Source organism: Urtica dioica, chromosome 4, assembly GCF_054948205.1.
Source record: "Urtica dioica subsp. dioica isolate 48M chromosome 4, U.dioica_male_clone48M_v1_H2, whole genome shotgun sequence".
Classification (NCBI taxonomy): Eukaryota; Viridiplantae; Streptophyta; class Magnoliopsida; order Rosales; family Urticaceae; genus Urtica; species Urtica dioica.
Genome location: NC_142759.1, coordinates 17716060 through 17729092, shown reverse-complemented (window position 1 = coordinate 17729092; position 13033 = coordinate 17716060). Strand labels below are relative to the sequence as shown.

Below are 13033 nucleotides of genomic sequence, written 5' to 3'. Positions count from 1 at the left end.
TTAGGGAATCATAGAGGACTCTTAGTTTGATAAATTTTTGAAAAAAAATAGGAAATTAGAATGGGCCTTAAATGGCAAATCTTCCAAATTTGTGAGTGCTTAAATCCTTCTTTTGAATATAGTGTTTTTTTTACATAAATAATTATTTTCTTATAAATGAAAATGTAAAGAGTAAATAAAGTCAGATCAGGCATTACGCATTTAACGAAATATTTACAACTTAAAAAGTACTAGTTCGTGACACAAATTTAGACTAGTTATTCTTGCTTTAGTTAAAAAATAAGTACAACCAAAAATAAATTTCACTATTAGACAAATTCATTTTAAGTTTAGACCTGATCTTTTTGGTACAAGCATTGAATGTCCTAATAAATGTGAATAACGTTAACCAACTTATCAAAATTTGCAATCTAAAAAGAAAAAAAAAAAAAAAACTACCCAAGGATTTAGCTTGGGTGACAAGAACTCCTGTCTATAAAGTGAGCTCTACAAGAGAGTGAGTGTTCAATTCTTTGAAACGCAATATTAACGTTTGAAGATTAAATCTTATAATTTGTGTTTAAATGTAAAATGTAATCGATAATATGATGTATGATTTAAAAAATGAATTATTAAAAAAACTATACAGATCAAGTTATTCAAATGCAACGACAAAAATAAACAAATGAACACACGAGAATTTTTTACCATGCTTAACTTGCGAGAGAACAATTTCAGTAATCAAGTGTCAAACACAAGTTAGAATCTCAAGATTTTCTCTTCTTGCACAAGTTTCTGGAACATATCACGAATTCAAAAATAGAATATACAACCGAGATAAACTAACCACGCAAAGCAAAAACGACCTATGTCTCATCCGGTACAAAAACTGAGACTTAAGCCCAAAGTCAACTCAAGTCCCAAGCACTAAGATCATGTCAAGTCCAAACTCATCACTCAACACTTAGCTAAGAAAAATATAGTAATAAACTTCAAAAAAAAAAGGAAGAAAAATGTCGTCCATCTGTGGTTCGTCTGCCGGTCATTTGGGCCTTGGCACTAGCACTGTTTCGAATCCATCTTTGCCGGTGCGGACTCGTGTGGGTCATTCCCGTCCGCCTTGACCCAAATTTGTATGAGCCTCGTCTGACTTCGTTTTGGATTCATTTTGTGTCCCCGTTGGTCCATCCTTCTTTGACCCGTAAGCGTCCTTCCTTTCTCTTCTATAGATACCAAATCTCTCACAAAGACACGAGGTTAGACTTTTAAAACTCAAAACTCTCTCTCACTTCTCACTTTCTCTCTTTAAAACTTAGAGATAGGAGTGGAAAAAAAAATTCGAAAAAATTATAATTCACATTCGTGAATCATTTTTTCGAAAAGACAAGAACGGTAAATTTAAAGAGTCAACTATATTTTAGTCTACGTGCTGCTATAAAATCAAGCCTTGATGAATTCTTGATTAAGCGTTGATTGAAAAATGACATTTTTTTTAATAGAATCACTTTCTTATATCTTTGTTAAATTATTAAGTGAGAGAGAGATAGAGAGAAAGTATAAACGATCATTATCAAGAAAGTTACGTCACCAAAAGTAGGAGTCAAGTGGCACTGCGTGCTCAGTGACTCCGCCAAAAACGACAACATGCTCTTTCAGACACTATATTATTACTAAATATTTAATTAACTCTGTCAAGAACATTTTTAACGCCTTGAATTGAACCTCATGTGCTAATATTGTTCCATATATCACATACATAATTTGCATTATTTCAGATGAGGCCACGAGATATGTGTGTGTGGTGCTTACTTCTCCACCGCGCTCGCTCATATCCAAAACTCAAATCACACCAAAGAAGAAGAAAGAAATATCTCTTTCATACTCATATAGTATATACACACTTCATTCAATTCTAAAAAGAAATCCCAATTTTTGTTGCCATTCAGAATCATACTTTTTTTTTTACACTCAGTCACTCTCTAGTCTTCCACTTGTTGCGTCTTCAATGGCTTCTTCCATTTCTGGAGTTGCCACGAGAAACCTCAAGCTAAGCACGTCTCGTAGTTCGTACAGGCTTAGCTCTGGTCTATCTTCCAGGTCCGGGCTTCAATCTCATCTAGGTACGCTCTATTTTCATTTTTCGTTTTTGTTATTATTGGTTTCCGCTTGTTTTCGGTCCTCAATATAATGTCAATATCGCTCGTATTTAGATCCGCGAGTGCGATTTTGTGGAGCCGAGAATGGACGGTGTTTCGCAATCCAAAGCAAGGCTCGGAGTCCGATTGTTGCTCTTCCCTCAATCACCATATCTTCAAGGTATATCTTGACCTTTACATAATGTGATCACTGCAAACATTTGGATTTGATTATGCCTAGTAATGTGATGGAGAAGAAGAAGAAAAAAACAGCATGATTTTTTAGCCTAAAATGCCATTGTTGATGACTGTGGTCATTTCAGATGACTTGATTGTATTTTTTTCGGCTTTTGATTTCTGGTGTCTGATTTTGTTTTTCAATAACTTGTTAGTGAACCAACAGTTTGGGTAATGAACTAATGTGTGGACATGTGATCGAACTTTAATATTTCTTGTATGTGTAGAGAATGCCAAGTTATGTGCAAAGCTGCGGAGAATGTATCTGGGGACGTTTCGAAAAGCCCTCAGACCGAGTTGAGCACGTACGAGAAAATAATTGAAACGCTGACCACTCTTTTTCCTCTTTGGGTATGCGTTTTCGATGCGGTCGAAGTTTTTTTTATTTTTTATTTTTATTTTTTGGATTTGGGATGGTTATTTCTGTATTCTTATGTCTAAACGAATCTGTTTGCCTTTGACAGGTCATTTTGGGCACGATTATCGGCATCTACAAGCCTTCTGCGGTAACATCTCTTGCCTATTATCGTATCCCTTTAGCTGAATTATTAATGAGGATTTGTTTTTTATAGATGGGTTCTAACTTTCGGGTTCTTACAGGTAACATGGTTGGAGACGGACCTGTTCACTGTTGGCCTGGGATTTCTCATGCTGTCTATGGGTTTGACTCTGACTTTTGAGGATTTTAGACGGTGTTTGCGTAATCCGTGGACTGTAAGTGGACTCCAAATCTGTGTCCTCTTCGTAGTCTGAAGTGAAAGTAGTACAAGTTCAATTTTTAGCTGAGTTGAATATTATGATTGTTGAAATTTGTGTTGCAGGTTGGTGTAGGATTTCTCGCTCAATACTTGATCAAGCCTATGTTAGGCTTCGCAATTGCAATGGTAATATCTTTAGTAGATTTTTTAGACTAATCTGTGATTCTGTAACCAATTTTCGGTAATGTGATTGATATGTCGTCTATTGGGAAAATGTTTTAGAAATTCTGAGAAACATTCAAGACCTTTTAAAAACAAATAGATGCAACTCTGATCATACAAGTTATCTACCTCTGTGGCACAGAACATGAGTTCATGGCTGTAGAAAATAATGTAATATCTTTTTTTTTTCCTTTCTCAATTTTATTTTTATTATTATTTAACAATCAATTCTATGGATAATTTCAGACGATGAAGCTTTCTGCACCGCTTGCGACGGGTCTTATATTGGTGTCGTGTTGCCCTGGAGGCCAGGCATCGAATGTTGCAACATATATATCAAAGGGAAATGTGGCCCTTTCTGTTCTCATGACAACGTAACCTAGTTAACCCTTTCTCTGTCTCTCTTTAAAAGTAAAGCTAGACTTGCTTTTAATTATATTTCTGTCGAAAACGCTGTAGGTGTTCGACCATAGGAGCTATTATTATGACTCCGCTTCTCACCAAGCTTCTTGCTGGTCAGCTTGTCCCTGTTGATGCCGCTGTAAGTTGTTCAAATACGTGTCCCAATCGTTGCGTGATTTATCCATATATGCTCTAATCACTTAGAAGTATTCAAGCTTTGTGTGTAACACTCTTCTCTCGATCTATTCAGGGCCTAGCGATCAGCACTTTCCAGGTTGTTTTGGTACCAACAATTGTTGGAGGTAACATTTTACCTCTTTCTTTGTACTTCCAGTGGTAGAGAAAAATGGTTATCTAGAATGTGTAAACATCTTTGTAGGTAAAAATAAAAAATCAATTTCCAAGACCCGGCGATTAGAATCTAATCATCGTTTTATCTGACAGTATTGGCAAACGAGTTCTTCCCAAAATTCACTTCAAAAATAATCTCGGTGACGCCTTTAATCGGAGTTATCCTCACTACTCTATTGTGCGCAAGTCCGGTAAGTCTGTACTGCAGATCACATCAATGTAATGCGTCACAATGATTTGCAGTTTTCTGCGGAATAAACTAATTAACGCACCGTGATCGCTATGAATCCATTAGATTGGACAAGTTGCAGATGTTCTGAAAACCCAAGGAGCTCAGCTGATATTGCCAGTGGCTGCACTTCACGCCGCGGCATTTGCTCTCGGTTATTGGCTTTCCAAATTCTCGTTCGGTGAATCCACTTCTCGTACAATATCAATCGAGTGTGGGATGCAGGTAAACTTTACCAGCAAGTTAACCGAGTTTTAAGAACTAAAAAATTTAAAACTAAAACGAGGATTTTGGTTACTGGTAAATTCGGGTAACCAGAATCTTCATTTTCTAATGGTGAATAATTATTCCCTCCTCGAGTCTTTTGTATGAGCTCTATTATGTAAATATGTAATGCCATTTGCAATCAATGCTCGATAACAAGTTCCCATATCTTGGTACAGAAACATCACTGTGTAATGTGGAGCGGTTGAATTTATTGCCTATTGGTTTTTTTCTTGTGTATTTTTGATGATTTGGTGACTTTTAGAAAAACTTGAAGTCTCATGGACTTGCTTTATTTGGCAGAGCTCGGCGCTGGGATTTCTACTTGCCCAAAAGCATTTCACTAATCCACTTGTCGCCGTTCCTTCGGCTGTCAGCGTCGTCTGTATGGCGGTATGACCTCGATCGCTCTTACAATTTCACTCTTCTTGTTTTCGCATATAATTTGAATATATGATCGTCTCTCTCGTTTCTTTCCTTGCCCGACAGCTTGGTGGGAGCGGTCTCGCTGTGTTTTGGAGGAACAGACCGATCCCGGTCGATGACAAGGATGACTTCAAGGAATGATCCCAAGATAACATTTTGTCTTAGTAATCTTAGTTTGAGGTTTTGTTGATTCTAAAACATTAATGTTTCTGCTTTGTAGACATTATAGTGTGTAGGTTTCATAGTATTTGCTGAGAGCTTTGTGTTATTTGGTTAAATTAGTGTCTTGAATATTTTCTTCTTAGCTTAAGTGGGTTTTTATTAAGAAATTTCACAAAATAGACCTAGTAAGTGGTCTATATTCATGAATGGACTTCTGAGTTGTAGTTTTATAACCAGCTTTTAGACAAAATTATCCTTCAATTATAACAACATATGTTTAGTTTCTTTATAACGAAAAAACAAAAACACCACTCCGAGATATTTTTTTATTTTCTATTTTAAAAATTAAAAAAAGTTATTAAAAGAATACTAAAAAAAAGGGAAATAAATTCAAAGGTGGTATAATTTTTTTCCCCCTTCTATTCTAATATTATCTTATTTAAGTATTATCATTTAATTTTCCAATCAACTTTATTAAATGCAAAAATCTTTATTTTTACGTATTCTATCCCCTTTTTATTTACATATTCACTTTTAATATATATTTTCATATCTACTTTAATAAAAACCCAAAATTTCATACCAATAAAATACCTCCAAAGAATACATATATATATATATATATATATATATATATTTTCTCTCCTATCATTTTTCTCCTTCTTCCTCTCTCATTCCGACGTTTCAAATCCTTTCTTATTCTCTTCTTCTTCCTTCTTTCCCTCTTCCTCCATCTTTATCTCTCTTCTTATTTGCATACTTGTTTTTATTTATTTTTTCTTACATACTTTATTTTATCTTCGTTTTTAGTTGTTGTACAACATATCTGAGAAATACATTTAGAAAGTCGCGTTTTTAAGCTTAATATATGAAAAATAAAATTTTAATTTTCAAAGGAAATCTATATTTACCCTCACTTATTTAGCAATTAAATATATAATAAAAACTTAAATTAGATAATAAAAGGAAAATTACAATTATCTCTTTCCACGAACATATATAACACAAAAGTAATTATTTAAACAAAAACAAAGAAATTATATAAACAAAAACAAACATACATTTATACAAACTTGATTTGGATTCATCACTCAACTATATATACACACAAACAAATATACACACACAAACACATACATCAATCTAACCACTCCTTTGGATACCAAAAACAAAAACAGAACATCATGCTGCCAAAGTTCTAAATATGGCCTCCAGGAGCGTTTGAGCACGCCGACGATGACACATGAGTGCTCAATCTGCCACAAGATGTTTTCGACAAGACAAGCTCTTTCACTATGGGAGAATAGAAACACCTTCTCTACCAATTTTTTTTTAATCTTTTTAAGATCGTTACATTTCTTATTATCCATCTTCGGCGCATAAAAATGAAGAACAAACTTGATCAAGCCCTTGCTGGATCACCAACCAAAGAAACCTCAACCAGACAGCCCAAGATAAACCTGACATACGTCTCAAGGTTTCTTGTGACTGAAAGAAAAAAGGTTGGGATTTGAAAACTGCCCCAAACTATACATGAGTTTGATAGACAACAAACACTACTCATTTTCGGCGTCGTTACACTTACCTCATATATCGAACAACATCGCTCTAAGAATCTTCCTTGACCAATTATTCGCACTGATGAAAGACCATACATCATCTCCGCCTCTCTTTTCTTCCTTAAGCAAACCTCCACTGTAAGTCGCCTCAGCGCTCAAGTCCTTCACTAGCTTTTGCAATTTGAGGTAGCTCATGTGTTCATGAATATATGTGTTTGTGGGGAGAGGGAGATATATATATATATATATATATATATATATATATATATTTCATTTTTTTACTTGTTCTAAACTAAAATTATATTATATAAATAAAGTAGAAGAACTCTCTGTAGACAGAAATGGAACATATCAAGAACGAGGATGCAAAAGCCTATGATTGGCTAATTTAGAAAGGCCCCCAGCATTGGACTAGGAGCCATTTCAGAACAGCGCCTAAGTGTGAGATTTTGCTAAACAATCTTTGCAAGAGTTTTAATGGTACCAGGTCAGTTCTATTGGCAAGGGAGAAATCTATCTTAACAATGCTAGAGAGAATGAGTATGTACTTGCTTCAACGGTTTAGTAAGCAACGACTTGCTGTCTAGAAGTGGAGTGGTGAACTCGGCCTTAGAATTTTTAAAAGTATGGAAACAAACAAGGTGTTAAGTGCAGAAAATATAGCGCACTGGGTAGGGCAATCTTCATTCCAGGTCTCCAACATGTATGGTTTGATGTATAGTGTTAATATTGCACAACAAACATGCTCTTGTAGACCTTGGGATCAATCAGGTATTCCTTGTTCCTCTTTTAGTTTATTAGATGCTGAAAAAATTAATCTAATACTATATGTGTTATGTATCAGGTATTCCTTACTCACATGCCATCAGTTGTATATGGAAAAAACATGAAGACCTATTGACATACGTATCAGACTGGTACAATAAAGAAGGTACAACAACACATACATGAACATGATCAGTCTGATCAATCCTACTGATCAATTGCCAAAGACAAGGATGAATCCACTAACAATGCCACTGGATAGAGTTAAACCTGGAAAGCCAAAGAAACTCAGGAATATAGAACATTATGAGATTGTACTTCGATGTGGAACCAGTAGGACAAGAAGATATGTCAAGATGACATGCACAAAGTGTGGGAAAGATGGTCGCAACAAGGCCACTTGTTTCCAAAGACAACAAGAACAAGAGGTGCGGATTTACATAACGTTGAAACCATATGATCGATCACTTTGTTAATGAATGAGTATTTGCAGAGGCAATAACGAGCAAACAGCACACAAAGCACTCATGGCGATCAAGGATCACAACCAACTACTCAAGGACCTCGACCAATAACACAAGCACCAGATATCAGGGTAAGCAATAGATTTCTGTATTTTGTTGATTCTTTCTATTTTGTACATTGTCTAACTCATGTTATCTACTATATTCTCAGATAAGCTCACGTTTTAGGACTAACATCATCAGGAGGGGCGTAATGGAGCCTAGAGGGCTCTTTAGAGATTGATAATATGTTGATCAGGGCTCATTTTTTTTTTTGTTAGGGTTTAGGCTACGTACAACCCTATAAAACTTGCCACTTTTTTTTTTTTTTTTTTTTTTTTGTAAAAGGCTAAACATATTTAGTTTCTTAAATATTTTGTGTAACTTGCCACGTAGGAGATGAAAGTGTTTGGATGTGTGTAACTATTTTGTGTATTAAGTAGTTGACAGTTATTTAGGATTTTGTAATTTCAACTTTGCTTATAGCTATTTGTGTTATAGCTATGATGAGTGAGTTTCTTACGTACGAATCCAAAAAATATTGAGCGAATCTGGACCATTAGATTTCATCTAAAGGCTCAGATTGACTCCGAAAAATATATTCCCAACCTTTTTTAACACCTCTTGTAACCTAAAAACACATCTTTTATTCATTCTCATTTGTAATTTTTTACTTTGCACCTTTTGAGAGCTGTTGAGGGGAGAGATAGAGTTCTTCGTTGGAATCGACAACTCTGGCGCTGTGCACTTGAACTCCATTAATAGTTTTTCTTCTTTCCTTCTCTTTACTTTTATTTTGTAAGCTCTGAATTATTGTGAATCTCTGATTTCATTTATTATGAATTCTCTTTTGCTCTACATATTCATTCTCCTACTTTCTATAATTATTTTGTGCTTGTCTATGATCATGAATTCCATTAGAGGCTAGTTCTTTAATGGAGTTGTGATGTAGCCGGGTTTAGTTTAGTTAGGGGGTTTCATACGGTTAGATAATAGTTTGATTGCTTTGGAATTTGTAATCTTGACTGAAATAGTTCTTCATTATGTTCTTGTGCTTGATAACCATTAGTATAATCTTTTAAGAGTGTTTAATTACTTGAGAGAGAATAGAGACTCTTGTTTTTGTTTTAGTCAACGTATTGTTTCTAGGTTGCTAGACGGCTTAGATTAATTGTGTAATTGCTTGATATCTTGTGCTTAGTGCGTGTGATTGCTGTAACATGATTAGAGGCCGAGAGGATATAATCCGACATTTGCATAGGCTTGCTAGATCACTCGAGAGAGGCTAGTGGATATAATAGAGAGAGTGAAATTAGTTTACATAGAAGTAGTCGTAGTTGTTCAAACCCGAAACCCCTGATTCTTTGTTGCCCAGTGAAATCGTGACCCCTATTTCTCGCGTTTGGAATCTTGTGTTCATTTTCTGTTTTGTTTAATTGTCAATTTAATTTTGCATTATTCACATCACGCTCCTCGAATCAACTTAGAATCAATTCGTTACAGGTTAATTACGGTCGCTTGAGTAACTAGTCTTTGTGGGTTCGACATCCGTTACTTCTGTAACTATATTACTTGTTCGATACGTACACTTACGTGCTTGATCATAAAAATCGCAACAAGCTATATGAAGCAATGTGTTATATATAATATATATAGATATATATTTACGGGTATGGATATTCAGAGCTATTTCTCTATTTTTGTTATAACTATATATGAATGTGTATGAGAATAAAGAGTGAACATGATTGCAGTTTGATGATGGGGTACAACATTACATTGTTAACATGACTCAAACTAAAAAATCTTATAATCAACACATCATATTTTCAGTCATTAACACATTCAGTCAAACACCTTGAATTCGACTACTTAAACAACACCAAACAAAGAAGAAAAAAAAGCTTGAATTCGACTGACTACTTGAACAACACCAAACAAAGAAGAAAAAAAAGCTTGAATTCGACTGACTACTTGAACAACACCAAACAAAGAAGAAAAATGACTATGAGAAACAAGAACTTCATTTTTGTGTGATTTCGAAGCAATCAACATCATCACATGCTTAGTTGAATCATTGGCTGAGAGACACAGTACGCATCCTTCAAACTCGTTGTTCACGCGTACATCGAGGCCGTCTTCGAGTGTCTTGATCTTCTTCAACAACCCGTTATTATTGGGATCGACCTCAAACACATTGGTGGGTCAATCCAGTTGAGAAAACCACAGCCTTTTACACTTGAATTCTGAAACACAAAATATTCTACATTTTTTCAAAACTTATAACACAAAATCGTGAATGTGTTCATTATCGACAACACAAATTCAATGAAGACAAACTTTGTACTTCGGACACCAGAAGAACCGTCTTCCTGGGTTTTCATTAGTCCACGACGCTACTCAGAGAGCATGAACAGGCGGGTCCTTGTTGCTCAATCGAGCTATGTAATTTCCTGCGATAGGACAAAACATTGTCACTACTATCCATCACTGCCACGCGACGCGAACCCAGTAGAGAGATTTTGGGGATTTCAATTCGAACCCTAGCTGTGATTTTGGGAATTTCAAACCCTAGCTACAATTATGGAGATTTCGATTTCTAATTGTTATTCTTTATTTTTTAGATATTATATACAATATTAAGTGATAGGACAAAGGGAAATGATGTTATATACAATATTAAGTGATACAATATTAATAATGTTGATATTAAGGGGAAATGATCGAGATTTTATATTACGAGGGACTGATTGTAACATGAGATGTAGTTCAGGGGGAAAAATGTCAGTTATTCTTTTCTTAGTTCTCTCAGTTCTCAGTCCTCATTCCATCGTCCGATGAGCAGACGAACACGCACGGAATCAAATTTTAAAAAAAAATTCTTTTATTTTGAACTCAATCATTGAAGAACATATTAAATTTCATCGGAATTAACCGCGTTTGATAGAATTTAATCATAATTAATCAATTTAATCATATATAAGGGCAACAACTCCTTATTGAGTCCCTATTGCCCTAAAACGGAGTTGATGATTCCATTATACCCAACTCTGATTAAACTCGATGAATTCCAATGAAATTCAATATGTACTTCATGATAGAGTTCAAAATGAAAAATATGATTTTGTTAAAAAATTGATTCCACGCGTGTTCATCTACGGTCGTCGGATGAATGGGGTGAGGAATGAGAACTGCGAGAATTATAGTGATAGAGAAGAGAAGTGAGAAAATGAGCAAAGAATTTGAATAAGGGATATATGTATTGAGAGGCATATTTGTTAAAAAACATGATAAAAGTCTAGATTTGAAAGTGTGCAAGTAGCAAGCTTATTCATGAATTATTCTTATTGTGAAGTCTACAAAATGAAATTATATATATATATATATATATATATATATATATAGACACACATATAATTTTATTTTCTAGATCTACGAGTAGCAATTTTTTTTAATAGACTTGTTATGGGCAACATATAAAATATTGGACTTTTGTCACGTATTTGGACAAAAATGTCCCTCCAAACACTTTCTCTATTTCTCTCACTCATTTCTCATCTCTAATTCTTTCACGGTTTTCACTCATCTGACGATATCCAATGACATTAAGCAGACACATGCAAAATCATTTTTTTTTCATTTTGAACTCTATTATTGAAGTAATCATAATTTAGAGCAATACCGACTCCCTTTGTAGTCGTTGTGGCCCCGAGAAATTGTTGTTGCTCTTTATTGTGATTAGAGCAATTAATTATGATGAAATTTAATATTTTCTTCAATGATAGAGACATATAAAAATAATAATTTTTTTCAAATGTAATTCCGCGCATGTTTATTGGAGATCGTCGAAAAAGTGAGAACCGGAAGAGTAGAGAAGTTAAAGAAAGTGTTTAAAGGGGTATTTTTGTAAAAAAGAATTGTGACAAAAATTTAATTTTGATAAGTCGCACATATTTGTTTTTAAAATATTTAATAGACTATTTTTTTGCTATTTCGTTACATGTCATTTTTCTTTTATTTTTAGCTTCGAGGGAAAAAATAAATAAACATATAGTTAGTTTTGAGGAAAAAAATAAACATATAGTCATTTAGACCACATAATGTCTATAAATAGAAAGCCGATTGCAAAGTTCAAGATGTTCACAAGTCTCGGCTGTACAAATATTTATCATAATTTGTCAAAGGATTAAATTAAAACCTTGTACTATTTTCAAAACTTGTTTTGGTGCATGAAGTACTCAAGATTTGCTACCTCGAAAAACAATGAACTTGATTATATTTTTGAAATTAGTAAAAGGCGGGCTAGCTAACTAGCCCAAATTAGGCATCTCTTTTAAAATTCTAATTTAATTATTGCTTTAATTAAGTAAATAGCACAATTCCTTAAACAACAATATTATCTCCGTATTATGCCCCTAAATGGTCAAACACGACCACCATTCTCTGAAACGAATTCTCCAAACCTCTCAATTCGTGATTTCAGAAAACAGACTATCGAATTCTCACCACGACCACAGTAAATATAAGAGAAAGAAGAAGTTGATCAAATACACCATTACTGACGTGGTAGTAAAAGCAATCGTCACCAGAATCTTCTTCCTCATTGTGGTCCGTATTTCAGGATCGGCGAGATTGACCTCCGAAACCTAGCATATTTTGGCCATCCAAGTTCGTCGTTTTTCCACCTCGGATTTGGCGCTGAGTTAAGAATCAAGAACACTAACTTCTTCAGGTTCGAACACGAGGTGACGAAGCTGTTCATTTTTTTGCGACGGCGTCATTTTGGGACAAGCAATGATTAGGCTGAGATCATCGAATGAGGCTCTGATTTCTGCGACGGTGACTGGGAATTTAATGGCAGCGGAGATCGGCGGTGCCGCTGTTCGAGATCGTTTCCGGAGGAGGATCGTCACAGTTAATCGAATTAACTATCATAGTTAATACGCAGAACTTGACTTACGACCTTCGAGCGACCGGATCGGCTCAACCGTTGAGACTCGCTGATGTTCGAGATTGTTTTTGGAGGAGGATTGTCACAATTAATCGGATTAACCTTCTTAGTTAATCCAATTAATTATCACAGTTAATATGCAGAACTAGA

At 34.8% G+C, this 13033-nt stretch overlaps 1 protein-coding gene across 1 annotated transcript; it reads left to right on the top strand.

Moving 5' to 3' along the window:
- The first annotated feature begins 1734 nt into the window (after nucleotides 1–1734).
- On the top strand, nucleotides 1735–5312 carry BASS2 (Sodium Bile acid symporter family). Its single transcript, XM_089613531.1, has 13 exons — nucleotides 1735–2099; nucleotides 2190–2295; nucleotides 2579–2702; nucleotides 2816–2857; nucleotides 2952–3065; nucleotides 3173–3235; nucleotides 3518–3645; nucleotides 3731–3812; nucleotides 3924–3975; nucleotides 4118–4215; nucleotides 4320–4478; nucleotides 4821–4910; nucleotides 5007–5312. The coding sequence occupies exons 1-13, from the start codon at nucleotides 1985–1987 to the stop codon at nucleotides 5082–5084; spliced, it is 1251 nt and encodes a 416-aa protein (XP_089469657.1). The 5' UTR covers nucleotides 1735–1984; the 3' UTR covers nucleotides 5085–5312.
- Nucleotides 5313–13033: the final 7721 nt, after the last annotated feature.

What these genes read in the sequence shown, in the direction of transcription:
- BASS2 (XM_089613531.1), top strand. Translation starts at nt 1,985, where the DNA reads ATGGCTTCTTCCATTTCTGGAGTTGCCACGAGAAACCTCAAGCTAAGC. An exon ending in TCAATCACCATATCTTCAAG is followed by an intron (nt 2,296 to 2,578) that starts GTATATCTTGAC and finishes TTGTATGTGTAG; the next exon opens with AGAATGCCAAGTTATGTGCA. An exon ending in GCATCTACAAGCCTTCTGCG is followed by an intron (nt 2,858 to 2,951) that starts GTAACATCTCTT and finishes GGGTTCTTACAG; the next exon opens with GTAACATGGTTGGAGACGGA.